The 20832-nt window shown below is 41.7% G+C and overlaps 3 protein-coding genes across 8 annotated transcripts in view; all 3 read right to left on the bottom strand.

The window, feature by feature from the left end:
* LOC130385951 (tumor necrosis factor receptor superfamily member 23-like) overlaps positions 1 to 15861 on the bottom strand; it is a 113993-nt gene extending 98132 nt beyond the window's left edge. Inside the window, exon 1 of the mRNA XM_056594770.1 lies at positions 15779 to 15861. The gene's annotated coding sequence lies outside the window, so the exon portion shown is untranslated. The remainder of the gene's footprint in view (positions 1 to 15778) is intronic.
* LOC130385898 (tumor necrosis factor receptor superfamily member 23-like) overlaps positions 1 to 20832 on the bottom strand; it is a 71132-nt gene that overhangs the window by 29699 nt on the left and 20601 nt on the right. For 3 of the 4 annotated variants that reach the window (XM_056594674.1, XM_056594665.1, XM_056594690.1), the window contains one exon: positions 17491 to 20287. The exons of the other annotated variant lie outside the window; for it this stretch is intronic. In XM_056594674.1, the coding sequence (XP_056450649.1) occupies positions 20076 to 20287 (212 nt within the window). In that variant the 3' untranslated portion in view covers positions 17491 to 20075. Of the gene's footprint in view, positions 1 to 17490; positions 20288 to 20832 lie in introns of those variants that run through there. 4 annotated transcript variants of the gene reach the window in all.
* LOC130385923 (tumor necrosis factor receptor superfamily member 5-like) overlaps positions 1 to 20832 on the bottom strand; it is a 59405-nt gene that overhangs the window by 18002 nt on the left and 20571 nt on the right. Inside the window, exons 1-10 of one of the 3 annotated variants that reach the window (XM_056594716.1) lie at positions 15174 to 15772; positions 12237 to 14243; positions 11538 to 11894; positions 11301 to 11426; positions 9694 to 9765; positions 8258 to 8383; positions 7867 to 7999; positions 1438 to 1568; positions 1066 to 1107; positions 234 to 259 (exon numbers count right to left, since the gene is read on the bottom strand). In XM_056594716.1, coding sequence (XP_056450691.1) covers positions 234 to 259; positions 1066 to 1107; positions 1438 to 1568; positions 7867 to 7999; positions 8258 to 8383; positions 9694 to 9765; positions 11301 to 11426; positions 11538 to 11667 — 786 coding nt within the window. In that variant the 5' untranslated portion in view covers positions 11668 to 11894; positions 12237 to 14243; positions 15174 to 15772. Of the gene's footprint in view, positions 1 to 233; positions 260 to 1065; positions 1108 to 1437; positions 1569 to 7866; positions 8000 to 8257; positions 8384 to 9693; positions 9766 to 11300; positions 11427 to 11537; positions 11895 to 12236; positions 15773 to 20832 lie in introns of those variants that run through there. The other 2 variants (XM_056594710.1, XM_056594721.1) reach the window with 2 other exon arrangements.

Genomic DNA, 20832 nt, shown 5'->3' with positions numbered 1-20832 from the left:
CACTTATTAATGGTTCTTGTTATGGGCCAATAGGAGTCCAGTCTTTTTTTATTTTAAGTAAAATTGAAAATAGTGTGTCCAATCCAGGGCCCCTTGCACACCTGGGCCCCTAGGCTCAGCCGAGGCTAGCCTGGGTGTTAATCCGCCTCTGGTCATCATCTAATAACTCCACCACTGCCAGCTAGGTTCACACATATTATTGTGTTCTGTATCAAACCAGTGATAACACTTACCATCTCATCTATTTGTTTTTCCAATTCTATAGAGAGAAACAACACATCAACATGTCAGGACAGCAGTCACATCATTTAGCATAACCTTGATACATGTTAGTTGAATGTACAATGATACATGTTAGTTTAATGTAACATGATACATGTTAGTTTAATGTAACATGATACATGTTAGTTGAATCCAACCATGATTCATTTATTTAAATCTAACCATGATACATGTTAGTTTAATGTAACATGATACATGTTAGAGTTCAATGTAACCCTTACCTCCCAGGACTATGATTGATATTATTAAACGTATCCATCCTATTATTATGAACTGCTCCATATATTCTAATCATGTAGAATCAGTTGAACCAGTTCCTGGTTTCCACTCTGAATTAGCCTCTACACAGAAGAACATCTTGACAGACTGAATACGTGTAGGGAGACGTCTGCCATTATCGTGATCAAACAAGGACAGAAGTCTTTCTACCCTTTGTCCCTGCTCTGTGTTGTCATGACGACTCAGTGAGCTACGCTATAAACGCCACTGAGCTGACGTTATGCTGGCCACATTGCCCCAGCTATGAGACTAGTGTCTTATTGTGTCTTAGAATTGATAGCTCAATTCTGTAATCTAATATCTAGATGCTGTTGTTCAGTAGGTCTGCCACTCTGGTCCCTCTGCTAGGTAGGCTCTGACTCTCTGCCACAATTAGATGAAATGTTTTGAATCACAGTGATATCATTTGACTTGGTGTGAGTCCGTAACCCTTGCAAATGACATGATATTAATAAATGATCAGTTACTCATTTACAAAGTGAAACATGTAGAATAAGAACTTACCAGTTAAATCCCTTTCCATTTTCAGCCATCTATAAAACAATGCTATGAAGTGATAAACAACACATGTCAGGACAGAGGTCACCATCATTCAGCATAACCCTGATACATGTTAGTTTAATGTAAACATGATACATGTTAGTTTAATGTAAGCATGATACATGTTAGTTTAATGTAAGCATGATACATGCTAGTTTAATGTAACTCTGATACATATGTTAGTTGAATGTAACCATGATACATGTTAGAGTTTAATGTAACCATGATACTTGTCAGAGATTAATGTAATATGTTAAATGTAAGGTTAATGCAACCATGATACATGTTAAGAGTTGAATGTGACATGATACATAAAGAGTTGAATGTAACGCTTACCTCCCAGGACTAACGAAATGATGAAACATATGCATCCTATTATTATGAACGCAATTGCCACATATTTAATACATGTAGAATCAGTTGAATCAGTTCCTGGTTGCATCTGCACCCCTCCCACAGAATCACATCTGAAACCAGAAGGACAAAACCACGTTTAGTTCTAAGAGTAGTAGACTGGGTGTTGGACTCCAGGTTTAAAAGGTACTGGGTTCGATCCCCAATGTCCACAACCTTCCTGTAGGCCTTCAGGAAGGTTCTTGAGCTAGATGCCTGACCCCTACCTGCTCCTAATGACCTGTACCTCCCTGTGTCTGAACTCACTGTACACCGCTTTGGAGAAAATTACTACATAGTAAATTATACAGTGGTAGGCATACGTTTTTGCACAAATGCTAAAGTTAACTAAAAAGTCAACTCAATAATCTTTTGGAAATTGATCTTAATGCCTTAATTAAACAAAAAAGTCCAACCTATAAGGACACCAATTTGCTTTGTGAATGAATAATGTATCGTGAATAAATAAATCTTTTTTAAATGTCCATTAAAATACAGGGTGCATAAGTATAGACACCCATATGTTAAATTCCCATAGAGGTAGGCAGATTTTTTTTTAAAAGCCAATTATTTCATGGATCCAGGAAACAATACATCCCAATTAAGTTCCCGTAGCCTTTGGAATTAAAATAGCCCCACAGCACCACATACCCTTCACCATACCTGGAGATTGGCATGGTTCTTTTCAGTTAGCCTAACAGCTGTTAGTTAGCCTGATGATTTCTCAATGCAAATCAAACCAGGCTAACTGAAATAAAACCACGCCAATCTCTAGGTATGATGAAGGGCATGTGATGATGTCGGGCTATTTTAATTCCAAAGGCTAAGGGAACTTAATCAGGATATATAGTATCCTGGATCCATGAAATTACTGGCTTTCAATCTTTAAAGGTTGCATAGGTGATTTGCTTTTTTGGCCATTTTTGCAAAATTACTTGAAATCCTTATCATAACCCGCTTACAGCCACTGAGTTAGAAGTACTGACATGAAAATTAAACTTGTCAATCATCTGTGGAACGTGCAGGGCTCGAAAAACTCCAGCCAATCATATCCATTGCCACCGAGTTTCATTGGACAGTAAGTACGTCAATCAAACGGTCGTACTGCACTCCCCCTCCCCCCCTCCCCCGCGCCCCGCGCGCGACCCCTTCGTGCAGTACTCGTGACCCACCCAGAGCTCGTGACCCAGAGCAAGCTCCTGTTTGTTGTTATCCTGCGGTATCTACTGGAACTAGTTAATCCACATTTGGACCTAGCAGTAGAAGACAATTTCCATGGCAGACAAGACGCCACAATCCCCACCACCACCACCACCACCACCACCAGCAAAGAGAAGGAAAACTCTTTTTCAGAGAGTAATTGATAATAAAAACGCTGAAAGAGAAAAACTGAAATCAAGAATAATCCTAGGCGCTGCTTTTGAACGTTGGCGGCAACTGAAGGACGAGAAGGGTCTAAAAACCGATGCTTGTGTGGCGGTTGACCTAGTTTCAAAGTTTATACCGTTTATACTCGGTAATACCGGTGTTGAGACGAGTGTATTACTCGGTGTGAAAATGTCCACACCGCGGCAACCCTAGTGAAAACCAGGACTTCCAATACAATTATATGAAACAAACATACATTTTCTAAAAATAGTATTGATTTATGTGACCGTTTAATGTTTATAACATCTGGTGCAACCATAGCCGCGAGAACGTATTCTCAGCAGGGGGTGCTGGAAAAAAAAACCCGGCCTGCACTAGACTCGCAACTCGTCACATTGATAAAAAAGATATATAGCAGCGCAGCTCAATTACACCAGTGCATGCGCGCACAGTTGAAAATCGATCGTTGTGTTCACTTCCTTCACACCATGGTTCACATCCAGCTGCTCACAGAACAAGTTTAGCGCACCACCGCTACCCTCACACTTTTTCATATAACCTTTTTTCAGCACTAGGACATATGAGCATTAAATAAATGCTGCGTCTCAACATGCCTTGGACAGCAGCGAGGATGACTCGCTTTGCCACGGGCCGAAACAGTTCGGAGCGACCACAGCCAGAGCGAACACAGCGGGGCAGAGGAGTGTCAGGAAGTCTTTGGTGTACACATCAGTACGGCCTATGTGCACTACTGTTTAGTGGCAATGCAGTGTTTTATTCTATGCCTTTTTATTTTCGTATATTATTTCAATTAATACAATTTATTTATTCATGAAATCAAGATCTGGTCTTCAAATCTTTTTTCCAAATATAGGTCGTATTACAATGGGGTTTGTGTTTATATTCGGACCAATACGGTACAGCGGACGCTCACATGACGTTAAGCATTTCCTGGTGCATAATGTGACGCTTCAGAACCTAAAATCCCGTTTCTCCCCGTTGATACGACAACACATAACCGGCGTTTTCAGAAATCTCCACTTTGGTTTTTAGAAATGATCGTTACAGTTGAATGTAGTGCCATGTTGTTAAACGAAAACCTACGCTAGCCTGGCTCGCTCTCGCGCATCTCTGTTCGCGCTCGTGCATGATTGCGCGTCCAGGTACTTGGAATGGGTGGAGTCAGAGTCAGCGTTGAAGGGGAGGGGGTAGGACCATTTGAGTTGTGTATTTTCAAAATCTGCTGGCGTTTCGCAAATCGCGTACCCAACCTTTAATATGGGAATTAACATAGGGGTGTCCATACTTATGACCCCTGTATTTTAATGGTGAATATTTACTTATTTACGATACAATATTCAAAATCATGCAAAGCAAATTGGTGTCCCTAAAGGTTGGATTTTTCCTCATTTGTTTAATTGAGGCATTAAGATCAATTTCCAAAAGAAGATTTTTTATTCCTCATTTTAGTCAACTTTAGCATGGGTGCCTAAACGTATGCCTACCACTGTAAATATTGTGAAGCATTAACGGCACTTTCACAATATCTATTCTGACATTTGTATTAATAAATATGGTACATATTTTAAGAACAGACAAAAAAAAGCCACACCAGTAAATGATAGATGGCCCAGGGCCTCGTTTCCCGATAACGACGGATCCATGCTCGTATGATCATTCTCACGATGGATCTTGCGAACCATCGTAAATTTCTTTGGAGCGTTTACCGAAACTCCCCTTAACATTAACACGCGTGCACTGCACTAACAACATTTGTAGGATTGTTAAGGTACGAACACACCAAACGCGTACCCCGCGTATAGACGCGTATAAAATCGGCAATTTTTCCATAGGGAACCATTGGTTTACGCGTGTATGAGCTGCGTACACGCGTTACATGCGCTAAAGCAACATTTTACCCGCGTTAGCGGCGTATGAGCTGCGCATATATACGCGCGTACGCACCTACGCGCGTACGCGAGGAGTTAAAAAAATTGAACTTTTTACGCTCATACGCATGACGATTAGCCGCGTTGCCCAATCAGCGTTGAGCTTGACCCGACGTCACTGGCAGAGAGTAGTGACGCTTGCACAGAAGCATACGGCCGACATCTTTCTTTATTCTGGGTGGAAATAGTAACATAGTTACGCCATTAAATGCGTTTATGTAAACATTTTTGGCGAGAAATGTGCATTTTACTTTCATAATGTTCGCTCGGTGAATGTGAAGGATGTTTGGTTTGATAGTTATGACGAAGAGGGAACGCTCCGTTCACTTGCATGGACAGAGTCTCTGGTTGCTAAGCAACCTCAACGTCTTGGCGGACTATTTCTCTGCTGATCAACACTACGAATGCTGGAAACACACCAGACACACCATGTGAAGTTATTTAACCCGATTATTGTTATTTATATCTGAGATTATTTAATCTAACCCGATCCAAGCTCTATCATGCACCCAAACACGGCGGCGTTTGGGTTTCCTTCCTCGGACTCCTAAATCCAGCGCAGCCACAGGCGCGTAGCTGCGTACGTAGGACCATTTTTGACACAAAATGGTCAAGCAACATTTTAGCTGCGTTACGCACGTAAATTTTACGCGGGTTACGCGTTTGGTGTGTTCGTACCATTACTGTCCACTGACACGGTGCTGAAATGGGCTCTGTAGGAGGGGGAGACGCAGGAATGTTGCAGGAAAATGGGGTTAAAAAGGGTTAAAATACCACCCCATCAAGGCCAACAGCAGATTAGCCTACGAAAACAATAGAATGCAATAATATGAATGCTAAAGATATTAAAACACAATTGATTAGACCTAGGTTGACACATGCTATATCAGTCCTAATCCTGAACGCACTGTGCGTATATTTTTTTATATTTACCCGGATTAGTGTGGACAGGGCCTTAAGTTTTCATTAACGCTACCACCACAGCTGCGTCTCGTGAATCTAAATAATGCCTCGACGAGAGGGGATTCAGGAAGTAACGTAACCTGATACAGCCCCAGAAATAAATAAAATAAACACATTTTTGTCAACTCGTTTTGGTGAACGAAAATGAAGAGACATTTTCACATTATTATGAGGATTATTTTGTAAAACACATTTAGTCTCGTTTTTATTCGTTAACAATATTGCATTATGTATTTAATTATAGTTATTATCACATGACCAGCATTTACGTTCAGGTGATAAAGGGTCGTTGACGACTATATTTAGTCATCATTTTCGTTGACGAAAGCAACAGTAGCCTACTTGTGACGTGGCGTTTGATCGGTAGCCTACATTTTTGGCTGCGGATGTATTTTTGGAATTTGAAATTGCTGCAATAAATTATGTTGTTGTTGACTTCTAACATGTCTCTGTCTTTGCTGTATAAATATAACAGTAGTCTATGAGTAATATATCGGAGGTAACCACTGTTTTGGGGGTATTGCGAAACTGTGCCAGCTGGGCATTCCGTGGTATTGAATGTGTTTTAATAAAACCCGTCCAATACACGGAATGTCGGTTGGTGACGCCGCTGAGGATATAGTAGGCTAACGATGCTCTTAACACCCTAAGAGTACCCCTGGAGTCCTCGTTAGCTACGAGTGTTTTGACGACGTTCGTTACCAACGATGCTTTCGGGAAAGGGTGTGAAAACTGTACGATGCTCGTACGACGCACTTCCCGAACCTCTTAGGCTAACGATGCTTTTGGGAAACGGGCCCCAATCCTAATTCTTAAAGGAGACATATTATGGTGTTTTACCACCAAGTAAACATAGTATTTGAGTTCCAGAAAACTTGTTTGTGAAGCTGTTTGCTGGAAATAGCTTTTAGGAAAAAATCGTGCCTAGCACTATTCCCCTCTGTTTCACTCCCTTCAGAATGCGCTGTTTCTGGTGTCTGTAGCTTTAATGCAAATGAGCTGCTGCCCATTGACCAATGAGCTGTCAGAGTGAACCACAGCATGGAGGAGAAGGGATTGTTTCCGTTTTCGGACTCCTGGAGCTCTATATATAATATTATGTCTAATATCAAGGCCAAAACCTATGTGGGCCTCGGATGATATTATGAATCATAAAGACTGCGTCTGACGTCTCTGGTACTCCCACAACAAATAAAGACTCGTAGTCGTAGATATCTCAGCCATGGTTGAGAAGAATTGGGGGAAAGGAACTTTGGCATTGACTCTCTGAAGTCCATGAACCGCGGCATGGAGGAGAAAGGGATTGCACTCCGGGAGCTGAGCTGCCGGACTTGCCACCGAGCTCCCCGCGCTGGAGCTGCCGGACTGCCGCCGAGGCTGGCAGGTCCGGAGGGGGTAGGTCTCGGTGGCAGTCCGGCAGCTCCAGCGTGGGGAGCTCGCAGTTGAGCTCCCGGAGTACACCCGCCGGAGCAGCCGGAAAGTTTCGGCGGCAGTTCAGCTCCAGGAGTACACCGTCGGAGCTGACGGACTGCGGCCGAAGCTTTGGCGGCGGCCGGCCTGCCGCCGAAGCTTCGGCACCAGTCCGGCTGGGGTAGCTCGGCGGCAGACCGGCAGCTCAGCTCCGGGAGTGCAATCCCTTTCTCCTCCATGTCTCCTCCTCCGGACTGCCGGCGAGGCCTCAGCGGCAGACCGGCAGAGAAAGGGATGGTACTCCCGGAGCTGAGCTGCAGGGCTGCCGCCGAGCTCCCCCCGCCGGAGCTGCTCGTCCGCTGGTCCACAAGATCTTAGCTATGCTCTGATTGGAGGGGAGTGGGGAAGTGGGAGGTAACATTCAACTGTGCCCCCTTCCTACGTAGGAGGGGCCGCTGAAACTGACTCGCTCGTTTGGTAACTGGGCGGGGTACTCTCAGAAATGCATATCTCACTCAAAAAATCATGTACAGACTTTTTTCAAAGTTTGTATGCGTGTGGGAGCACCGGAGACCCAAAACAACACCCCAAATCCCAGGAAAAGTGTTGTTTTCATAATCGGACCCCTTTAAAATACCCTTGTTGTACTGTATGTATTGAATATTTAATTAACTCCACTTACATCGTGTGGGGTTGGCATGACAATGTGGCCTCTGAGAATGTGTCTTTATCTGCTGAGTCACTACAGAAGAATCCATTCAGGATCTCACACTCAGTATCTGATGTTGGAGTACAGAACTTCTTCACCTCCTGACCTGTCAATCACAACAGTAACAGAGGAACCTGAGACAACGTGAGAGTACATAACACAACTACATATAAACATGAACAACACAACTTCTGATATAAACATGAACAACACAACTTCTGATATAAACATGAACACCACAACTTTTCTGATATAAACATGAACAACACAACTTCTGATACAAACATGGACAACACAACATTCTCATCAACACAACATATGGGGGTTGCATGGGGGGCGTTTCCATTTGATAATATAGATGTACCTGTGACACACTCTGTACAGGCAGAGCACTGCTTCTGTCCGCTAAGGTCTTCTTTGAAAGTATCATCGGGGCCATTTGAGCACGATGAATTGGTTGTCGCTGTGCAATCCCTATGAACCCTAGATCCTGTTGGAGAGAACCTTTAAAATATGCTGTTTCCTAAGGGATTTGTTTTAAGACATCATTTTCATTTTGGACAACAGCTTAACAACAGCTGGGTTAATGGACTCTTAATACCAGGACATGCAAGGCAGCAGACCTGTCCCGCTCCGTATTCATCGCTGGCACACGATGGTGACGCAGTACTAGCAACACCATAAGTTGCTGACCACTTGTTCTTTATCCCGACAAAATTCTTGTAAGGAAAGTTCCTCAGCGTCTCTCTCGAAGATCGCACCTTTCAAGGTCTTTGTTTAATGCGACTGCATAATCTTCTCTCACATGATCAGTAGCTCGCGGATTTCACTTTCTCTCCAGTTAGAACTGCTCATGATCATATCGCTGCGCTGTGTGCACCTCTTTCCAAGCCCCCCCCCTGGAACCGCGAAGCCGTTGCATTTACATCAGAATGAAACCCAATAAACCGCAAATGTGTGTAGGGTCTGGGAGGGTAAATTGGGTTGATAACTCAAGCAGGCAATTCACCTCGGGAAGTGTAAACTCTTGGCTGCGAAAAAGGCGTGCAAACGACGGCATATTTGGCACTGTGAAAACGCTATGAAGGTGCTGGTAATTAGCGGGAAAGCGCGCAGCGTTCAGGCGCCCATCGCAGCACAGTTTCCCGCAGCATTCTACGTTCACTGCAGAAACCACGCTCTCAACTTGGCGATTGTGCACTCCACTTAGGTCAGGGATGTTGGTAACTGTCCAGACACGGTCCAAGAAATAATGAACTTCATCACAGCCTCACCGAAGCGCCTACAGTGCTTTATGGCAAACAATCGCAACAAAAAACGTCTTCTGTCATTGATCAATATGAGGACATTCTAACCACGATGGTTGAACTAAAATCAGAGGGAGACAGCAAGGGCAGCTCGAAAGCGACCTCCCACACAAGAGCAATGGAATCATTTAATTTGACTATATGCCCCTTGTGAGAGGGTTGCCTTGTGACGTGGCGTTTGATCGGTAGCCTACATTTGTCTCCATGTCTCCTCCTCCGGACTGCCGGCGAGGCCTCAGCGGCAGTCCGGCAGAGAAAGGGATGGTACTCCCGGAGCTGAGCTGCAGGGCTGCCGCCGAGGTCCCCCCGCCGGAGCTGCTCGTCCGCTGGTCCACAAGATCTTAGCTATGCTCTGATTGGAGGGGAGTGGGGAAGTGGGAGGTAATATTCAACTGTGCCCCCTTCCTACGTAGGAGGGGGCGCTAAAACTGACTCGCTCGTTTGGTAACTGTAGGCGGGGTACTTTCAGAAATGCAGAAATCTGCGGACTCACTACAGAAGAATCCATCCCGGGTCTCACACTCAGCATCTGATGTTGGAGTACAGAACTTCTTCACCTTCTGACCTGTCAATCACAAGAGTTACAGAGGAACCTGAGACAACCTGAGAGTACACAACTTCTGATATAAACATGAACAACACAACTTCTGATATAAACATGAACAACACAACTTCTGATATAAACATGAACAACACAACTTCTGATATAAACATGAACAACAACTGCTCTGATATAAACATGAACAACACAACTTCTTTGATATAAACATGAACAACACAACTGCTCTGGTATCATCATGAACAACACAACTTCTCTGATCTAAACATGAACAACCCAACTTCTCTGATATCGTTATGAACACAAATTTTCTGATATTACAGTTTTTTCCTATCGTTTTCGGTCATGTACCCATACTATGGTCACTTTTCCCTATCACTTAACACAGTGGGCTTTAGAGACACACACCTCTGCATATCTGTTAACCTTTGGTGCAAAATGCACTACAACAACCACACCACAAACAATGCTGCCATAACTTAACACATGTTTCCTCTCAGAACACTATGACCTAAAAAACACTAACATCTTGAAGCATTGCCAATTGCATATATAAAATGTTGCTGTGTCCTCCAGTTTGGCATAGATTTCCTGTAGTGTTGCATTTCAAAAAAAGAGAAAAAACACAGACAAACACTTCTTTGGACTACAGTAATAAAGTTTGTAATATTACAGTATGACAATCCAAGCCAAGTATCTGCTGACAGTGTTCATATGTTGGTTTACCTCCCACAAAAGATGTCACAATTGAGTGTGGTAAATGTACTGTAATTGTAAATACAGTAAATACTGTAAGTGTTTTATGAGAAACTGAGAATAACAATTTTCAGTTTTTGTAATGCAAATTACATACAGTAAGTACGTAATATATGATCCAGAAACAAATCACAAACACAACAGTTTTTTTCACTGTGCTTTACTTTTTGGAGATTTAGCTGAAATTACCACCAGGTGTTTTGCATTGCAAAACTTATCCTCTGTGTTTTGTACAGATCATTGTATGTAGTGTTACTTTTACGTAAAAAAAGTAATTCCTTGCCAATTCACCAAGAACTATGGTGCACAGGGGGAAAAAAATCTAAATTACTGTAAAATAAAATAAATAAACTATAAACTAAATATTTTTTCTTATTCAAACATGTAACTTCATTTGTCTGTCCAAATGCAGCATCTTTCCATCTACAGTGATCTAAATTACTGTTAGGTTTTGAACAGAAAGTTCACTGTTTTGAACAGAGTATCTAAACATTGGTAAAATATGCTGTAGTTCCACAGCGTTTTGCCGGTAGTGAACATTGACTGGGGCAGGTATCCATGAAAATTGGAAGAAGGCGTCATTGCCAGCATTTGTATCTTAGCATAGGGGCAAGTAACCACAGTTTGGTTCACATGGTCTACTGGTATGCTCACTGTGTTAAGTGTTTAGGGAATGTGAACATGGTTTAGGTAAATTGCCTAAAACGATAGGAAAAAACTAACATGAACAACACAACATATGGGGGTTGCGTTGGGGGCGTTTCCATTTAATAATATAGATGTACCTGTGACACACTCTGTACAGGCAGAGCACTGCTTCTGTCCACTAAGGCCTTCTTTGAAAGTATCATCGGGGCACTTTGAGCACAATGTAATGAGTGTCGCTGTGCAATCCCTACGAACCCTATATCCTGTTGGAAAGAACGTTAAAATATGTTGTTTACCAATGGATTTGGTTGAAGAAATCATACTGAAGTATTTTGTACAACAGCTTGACAACAGCTGGGTTAATGGACTCTTACCACCAGGACATGCAAGGCAGCAGAGCTGTCCCGCTCTGTATTCATCACTGGCACACGATGGTGATGCAGTACTAGCAACGCCATGAGTATTACAAACTGAACATATTAGGAACAGGATTTGTAAGAACATGGTGGTCCAGTTTCTTTAACTTTCAACCGTCTGATGTTTTTTGGCCGATATATCTGCATTTATTTATGTGTGTCAGTGCAAGTCTTGTTGTTCAATCATGGTAAAATACGTTATTTTGTTGTATCCTGCTTGGTATATTCTAAATACATGGGCCACACACGCTATACTTTGGCTGCCATATCTTCATTGCCTTGCAGCTACAGACTTTTCTTGAAGTTCAGAAACATCTGGAGAGAGATAAGAAAATATTAAGGAGTTAATAAATGTAATAACTTCTTTAAAACTTTTCTCTAAACCAAAATAATATGAAGTTGAAAACATAAGAGCTGTTAAACAAAGAGTTGTTAACCTTGTATGTCTGCATTAACCGTAATGCAAATGCTGTGATAAAGAAAATACATTTGTGAGTGTTAAAAGTGTGTCACAAATATAATGTATCACTTTTATGTTCATTGGGCTACATCCTTTCCTAGATTGATTTGGTCTTTGGATCCTATGTTTAATATAGGATTCCTTTGGGTGAAACACTCCACCTTACTCATCCCAAACTAAACCCCAAACACAGTCACCTGGCTGCTGAAGATCTCAGGGCCTAGGGGCTGATCACCAGCCTGGAGGACTGGGTGTAGGCCTGGACACAATGAGCAGGCCCCAGGCCTAGGGGCTGATCACCAGCCTGGAGGACTGGGTGTAGGCCTGGACACAATGAGCAGGCCCCAGGCCTAGGGGCTGATCCCCAGCCTGGAGGACTGGGTGTAGGCCTGGACACAATGAGCAGGCCGCGGGCCTACAGGAGGTCTGCCCCTGGAGTTATGGCTCTATTGATGGTTCAGCAGCAGTGACTCAGGGTCTCTTACGATGTTCCAAGGAGCCAGAATGTTTGTTAAGAAAACAAATTCACAACCGTGAAGGTCTTCGTCGTTTCTCCGTGAGGGAACTAAGTGAAAGCGAAAGTAAGAATGGCACCATAAACGTATTACTCTTTTTATGCAGTTGTAGTTTTATAAACCACCTGAACTTTTAGAAAATATGTAAATGACCTGAATATAATGACGAGGATATCAGTTTTGACATAGACAGTGTTGCAACCAATAATGTAATAACGGCCAATAACGTAATAAATTGCCAACAATGTAATAAAGTTGTTGAGCCAATAACGTAATCATTTTTTGCCAATAATGTAATAACGTAATACGTTATTGGATGGTTATTACGTTATTGGCCTTGTATTAAAAAAATCCTTTGAAAATGTAATAACTGAGCCAATAATGTAATAACTGAGGTATCACCTTATTTTATTTTCAATTTCTGGAGAGGAACTGTCACCCTTGGCCTTAATATTGCATCTTGCAGGACATGCGTAAATATCTGGTCGATTTGGATTTATATGTAACTGTTAGGTTTTCGTTATAGTACTCTGTGTATCCAACTCCGTGACCACGCAGACGCTTCGACGGAGTCGTGAGCCTTTCGAACTTCTGCATTGCAGTTTTCAGTATGGTATTGCAGTTCACAGCTGGAACGCTAGGGGCTGCGGGAATGAGACGTTAGCTGAAAAACCCACAATCTAATTGTGGGTTTTTCAAAACAAAAACAAAATACGAAAGAAAACTAAAAACAAAATACGAGAGGCCGAGAAGGACTTTGAAAGATTAAGGCTTTATTACCACTTGTATAAAGTTGCATAGAAACCTGAGTTTGATTGCAAAGAACTCTTGCCGAGTTCTTTGGCTCCCCCCAACATACCCTTGGCCAATCACAACGCTCTAACCTAACGGCATTCCCCTTGCCATTAGCATACTTATCTTCCCGCCCCGAATTCCCAGACTGTCGCACTCAAAAGACATCAAAATTACAGCACAAATGTTACATCTTACACATCCTACAGGGTAAAGAAGTTACATATTAAACATTACAGTTATAGCCTATGTGACTATCGCCCTGTTTACTAACCTGATCTTAAACCGACATGACTTACCACATTTGTTTATTTCAACAATAAAACATGCATTTAAATACTTAACAATACCACTATATGTGCCTGTGTTATATATTCATAAAGCTGGCAGTGTCTGACTCTAACTGGAGCATTGACTAGTTAAATCCAACTTCTGAGTTAGAATAAGCACCATAAGGTTAGGGAAACGGCAGGAGGGGCCTTATCTTGACAAAGCCCTCCTCTTTTCCCCCGCTCACGGTGACTGAGCCAGACGTCCCTCTCAGGGGCCACTTTATTATCAACTAAGTAACCGGGGTTCATCTTTTGAAATCCAAATGGTATGAACCAGAGACCCATGTCCCTCAAGATGTAGTCATTTGTTGACAGTCCCCTCAAAGAGGCCAGCAAATATTAATACATTGTTTAACGTTTGGATTTATTGTAACACTATTTACTATGGTGATACTGGGAAATATGAAATATTGCTAATGGCAAACTAAAATGACCTATTGTCACATTGAAGCCAAAAGGTGTGGTGTGAGAGAGAAGTATAAATGCGTTCAGACATGTTGCTTTTCCACCGAAGTCGATGAGAAGCACATTACGCCATCCATCCCACGTGACAGATACTCTGTACCTGCAAAACAGGAAAAAAAGCAGATTGATATCTGAAACACCACTGTTATGTCTTCTTCAGTAAATGAAAGTATTCAAGTCTTGGGCTTAAAAGTAAAGCTTGATAGTAAAAAGTTTAAATCATTCTATATCCCTGAGAAGCAGCAATAAGTTTAAACTTGCGTTGTTTTTTTGAATAACAATGCAACAACCAAACGATGCCTACAATGATCATTTATCAAAGCTCAAATCTGACCAAATGTTTTGCTTTCCGGTCTCTGAAGAGAGTCTCGAGTAAGTTCAGTCTCTCAGCAGGGAGTCCTAGTCAAGTCTCTAAGCTGGGACCCGCACGCACGCACGCACGCACGCACGCACGCACGCACGCACGCACGCACGCACGCACGCACGCACGCACGCACGCACGCACGGTCTTGTTTACTCAGAACCACCATCTCAGTAGGTGTGGTCTTGGACAAGTTGGGCAAGTTGTTCAACGTATTTTTGTATGTTATTCTATGATATACTATACAAATGTAGAATTGTGCGTAACAATGAAACTGTTTCCAATGTTTCCGGATCAAATTCCCCAGAGTCAGCTTGTAGAGCAAGGGTCTTCAATGAGTTTAGCTCGTTTTATATTGATCTCATGTCGTGTTTAACTGCAAACTAGTCGAGGAAATGAGAGCTCCTACAATGAACTAACTGTAGACATTACAAAAGTCTAAATTTTGTGCATTCTGTAGAACGTTTTGGACTTCAGTGTCGACGCACCACAAGAGTCCTGAGGAGCCACACTGCGTCCAACATCTGTCTGATTCTCTCTCTATCTTACTCTCTGTCTGCCTGTCTGTCCCTCTCTATCATAAGATATGCCTTTTGACATTCTATGTTAATGTTTGTAGATAGCGACTAAAGAAATTGGGGGTAAGAGAATATATGCCAGAGTACTCACCCTTACTTACCCTTCATGCAGCAGTTGTCCAAGCGATCTAATGTCGCTCTGCAGATCAGGCTGACCCCAAAGTTGTTTTGACCGATTCAAGAATCCCAGAGTAAAAGTAAAGCTTAGTTTATGATACTGCGTAAAGCCAAGGCCGCCTTAATGCACGGGCTTACCAGAGTTCCAGCGGTGAATTGCAATACCACACTGAGAACTGCAACGCAGAACTTCATACATATCAATCCAAATTTACCAGATATTTAAGCATTGTGTTGCAAGATGCAATATTAAGTGTGACAGTTCCTCTCCAGAAATTGAAAATAAAAATAAAGCGATACCTCAGTTCTGACATTATTCCCTCTGTTAGGCCCATTACATTTTCAAAGGATTTTTTTAATACAAAGCCAATAACGTAATAGCCAGCCAATAGCATAATACGTTATTACATTATTGGCTATAAGTTATTACGTTATTGGCTCAACAACTTTGTTACATTATTTGAAATGTATTATTGCAAATAATAATTTATTATTAAGTTATTGGCTTTATTACATTACAATTATTCCGTTATTGGCATTTATTAAATTATTGGTTGCTACAGACAACGTTTATCTTACCTTAATTTAATTGAGAGCGTCGAAACATTTCAAGTACCCGTCGAATTGTCGAATCACACTCCTTCGTCCTCAGCAGCAACAACATCCAGGAGGAGGTTCATGAATATTCATGTTGTGTCGACGCTGCAACGCCTTCTCATTGGTCGGATTTTAATGCATCCATATACGCCCGTGTTCGCGGGTCGAGGAAGGCACGGAAGAGGTCTACGATAAGTAAATAGGCCTACCATATATATATATATATATATATATATATATATGTAAATACAAGCCGTTTCAAATGGTTATATTCATGTTAATTCAACGACCATGCATTATTGTAAGCTGGTGGATATTTGGCCACCCTTGAACCTTGAAATAGCTGCTTCACACGCTCATTATTAAATTAAACTATTACTGAAGAGAATGCATTTCAGATGCATCATCTTATATCCGTGGAGCATGCCCTATCGGTTCAATTGATCCTGGAGAAACGCCACAATGTCCAGCAGATCATGATGGGCGTCCCGTCTGAACGACCCGACAGTCCTGAGGTTCCTGAGCAAAGTGGACAAACCAATAACAATACCATCAATATTACTGATGGACGTTAGTATCTCCCACCGTCTAAAACGTAAACCAGAATAAAACTGGATTCAACTCAACAGGCGGGACTTCTATGAATTATAGCTCTCAGGTGAATGACAGTGTGTCGTTTTGAGGATTTTGAGGTATCTCATTATTTCAGAAAAATAAGAGCAGTTATTTTTACATGAACATTTCTCAGAATTCTGAGATAATAAACTCTTTAATTAATCAAAAAAGAGCGTCATCTTTCCAGCATTACAACATTTTTCAGAATTCAGAAAAACAAGAGCAGAATGTATTTTCTTTAGTGAATGCATTGATTACGCTTCCGTTCGACTCGAATCACGTGTCATATTAAAACTGAAACCAGGGGTGCAGTTTCATATTTCGCCAGCAGATGTCACTGCTGGTGAACTAAATAGTACACGGACATAGTGAGTGCATTTTTCTTGTTGTTCTTCTTCACAAGGTGCACATGATGTAACGGGTGAATTCTGTACAATGTCTATTAACATGCATTCCTTTTGGACAGAACATTTTTGCCAATTTACTTTTGAAAAAAGATCAAATAAATAAATGATTTAATCAAAAACTTGAAATAGATTTTATTTCTTTAAGCTGAGCATTGTTTCAACAAGTTATCTAGTTAATGCAGACATGCAGTTGGCTGCATTAGACACAACTATAACTTGATTAAGACAGCTAGTAAGCTAGCTATTTCAGGCATTCTGTGGGCTTGAATTAGTCGACTAGTTAGCTCTAGCTAGTTCAGATAGCCTATCTAACCCTTACCATCAGGACCGGTAGGACAGCATTCCTCTCTCACTCTGTATTCTGCCTGTTGACAATTTGCTGATGCAATAATGTTGCCAATGAAATTTAGATTAAATAAAACGAAAAATATAGATAGCATTAATTGAACATTGAAAAATAACATGGCCGTCCAACGATCAAGGGCTTGACATATTTTGATGGTTGTGTGTTAAGGTATTAATGCAAAATATGGTATTGGTATTATACGAGCCACATACAATGTGTGTGCTCCGTGTGGTTTGACTCCCGGGTGACCTGGTTGACGCGCTGTGTTGATGTTTCCAGTACTATGCAGGTACGTGAAGCAATGATTGATCCGTGCGATTGTCTCCGGTTTACAACCCGTTTATTTCCTCACCATAACACCAATTGCATGGGAATACGCAATACATTCATCGATCCTCAGTGACATAACAACAACCTCGTATTTCTTGCGGTCAAAAACCGTATGCCTTTCCGGGGTCAAACAACAGAGGTACCCCAAATGACGTCCCCTTTACACCTGTACCCGCAATACGGCAACACCACTCAGTGGTCAACACAGACATTACAACATAACTAAAAAACAGGAAAATGGCTCTTACGTATGGCATTAATGCGATTAATCATGATTAAATATTTGAATCGCTTGACAGCTCTAGTATGAATAGTATACATGGAATATTACATTGATATTCTTTGTCAGGGGGAGCGGGAACTTATTGGAACCCTACGTTAAACGTCCGCCGTGACTCATCCCGTCTCCCCTGGCCTGGCTTGGCGCCATCATTCCAGCAGGGCTGTAGTAGTACGTTTTCATCTACTGTTTCATACACTAATTGCAGTGTAAAACGTCTTCATTTACATATTTAATATTCAAACATTAAGTATTTGTAATAATTCACCCCACTTAATCTGAGTGTTATACCAACCTGCATAGCCGTGGGAAGTGGGGGTGCTCCAGCACCCCCTATAGGAATGCAAGCGTATGACACATGTTTAATACCGCTCTTGATCAAAAAAAAAACGCTCTCCGTCCCGCTGTCTATTCTGCACTAATGTAATGTTACATTAAACCTAGGAGATATAAACGAAACAAAACAAGAAAATCGGAGTGAAATATCCTAAGACCCTATTCATGAGGCCCTCATGAAGGACTTTATACACCTGATGGCAAGCAATGTTTGGGGTAGGCCTAATTAGGCCATTAAAGAACACGAATTTGCGTCTCATGGTAAGGGATTGATTTATATTTACTTTGTTTGCTTTGTATCAATCTGTGTACGGTTGGAACATTTTGTTGGCTTTTTACTTTAAGTGGAGCCATCATTTCTTGACAGTAGCCTAATAATTTATGCCTTTCGTTTAACAGCGAAAGGAGTTTCAATACAATACAATCAATGTTGTACCATTTCAAAAAGCCTATTTTTACTGGTTTCTGCAAGTTCAGCCGAACTACACTCACCCACTACAGCACCCCCAACCAAAACACACTTCCCACGGCCCTGACGACCTGTAACCAGTAGCCTATATATGGGTTTGTCGACGCTCACCATGGTCGCTGAGCAGAATTACGCTATATCAATTTCAATAATAATAATAAATAGCTAATAATAAATTGCTATAATAAATAGCAATGTCAATGAAATTAATATGAAATAAAAGTAAATAGATCTTAAATTAATTACCAATGACCTTTAACTTGTCTTGTGTCTTGTTTTTGTTTTATTTATTTCTTATTGCTTATGTTTATTTATTTATTTTTTCCACAATGTCTTGTTTTTTAAAAAATGTATGATGACTATATGCTCTGTAAGGTGACCTTGGGTGTTTTGAAAGGCGCCTCTAAATTAAATGTATTATTATTATTATTATTAACTATAAACTGTTTGACCGTTTTTGATGGCAGCAACGTTGTGAGGCTGGGTTTCAGTCATTAAAGGTAAAATAAGGTTTATTGTTTTGGCATGCTTTCATTCAAAATATATATTGTCCACACTTGCTATATTTGGCTGCCATATCATCATTGTCATGCATGTTGAAGTTCTGAAATATTTGGGAAGAGATAAAAAATAAAAAGTCTGATAACAAGTGCAATATTTCACAAGAAAGAAATCCGAATGAATGTGCGATGTGAAAGAATTCATTGTTTTTTCAGCGTGACCAGGAGCCACCTAGTGGCCGTATGTGATAGGGGAGAATAGTCTCTTAGGGTACCAATTGAACCGGAAAACTCAATAAAAACGCATTTTAAATGAGTGGCGGCACGCAATGCAGAACTAAACATAATGCGTTGAGTTCTGAGTTGTCCCCTCACCGCTCGGTGACTCAAGCATGCACTTCATGTCTCTCACTGACGCGCACTCTCACATGTTGACTGAGAGTGACTTTACGTGACTTTCTCATAACTAAAACGTTTAAATCAGGTGGTAAAAATAATGTCACAAAAATGTAAGACAACATTTAAAAAAAATATCACTCAAAAAATTGCTCTCAAAGACATGTGGCTCCTCTCACCCAACATCTCCATCTCAATATCATCATTCCCTGTACATCTTCCTCGGCGGTCGCCCAAGAGAGGTGGAGCTTGGACCCAAGCCAACGTTACCCATCATATCCCAGGACGCCTTACAGAGCACACCTCACACTATTTATTAACACCTCGCTTGTCTTTGCTCTGTGAGCCACATATAGAGGAATAATGTGAGGATTGATCAAATAATGATGTTAAACACACCACGCCTCTTCTCCTGTGAAAGCTGGCATCAGGAAGGAATCAGACCGGTGTATTTCCTCCCCTAGTTTCTGAGTTTGAACCATCAGATTCACTTTCATGTTGATCCAGAATTTCTAGAACTGTGTTACTTTGTCTCCTGTAATGTCATTCCCCTTCAATAGTGAATCACGGTCGATGGGAAACATGGGTCTAACGGAGATATTAAAGAATCCTGTTACGTTCTTTGGGCAGTGTTTGGACTGGACCCATCTCAATGTCTATCTGTCCAGTACCAGACCGGTAGGCGAGGGCATCCAGACTCTGGTCATCATCATGACCATCCATAGTTACATCAGGGGTACTTGTTCTTGAAGTGTGTTCTTGTTGGTCCCCGGTTGGTGCAGGAGATTCACTGGACATTAGTGGTGTAGTTTCTGGAAGAGAAGTCAGCAGAGAGTCAGGACATACAGCCAGCCTCCACATGCAGCAACACTCACTGAAGACTGAAGCCCAGTGGAGCAGCTCTGCAGCTGGGTACTCTCAGGTGGAGATGAGGACACAACCAGACACACACACACACACACACACACACACACACACACACACACACACACACACACACACACACACACACACACACACACACACACAACCAGACAAACACACAGCCCAGACATACACATAGCCAGACACACACAAACAGACACACACATACATACATACATGCATACATACATACATACATACATACATACATACATACAAACGCACACACAGCCAGACACACACACACACACAGCCAGAAACACAAATAACCAGAAACACACACAGCCAGACCCTCAAACACAGCCAGACACACACCGCCAGACACACACAGCCAGACACACACACCACCAAAAACACACACACACACACACAGCCAAAAACTCACACAAAGCCAGACACACACAACCAGAGATACAGTACCACCCCACACAAC

Source organism: Gadus chalcogrammus, chromosome 1, assembly GCF_026213295.1.
Source record: "Gadus chalcogrammus isolate NIFS_2021 chromosome 1, NIFS_Gcha_1.0, whole genome shotgun sequence".
In the NCBI taxonomy this organism is placed as follows: domain Eukaryota; kingdom Metazoa; phylum Chordata; class Actinopteri; order Gadiformes; family Gadidae; genus Gadus; species Gadus chalcogrammus.
The sequence above is the reverse complement of the archived record's forward strand: the minus strand, read 5'-3'. Positions and strand labels throughout refer to the sequence as shown.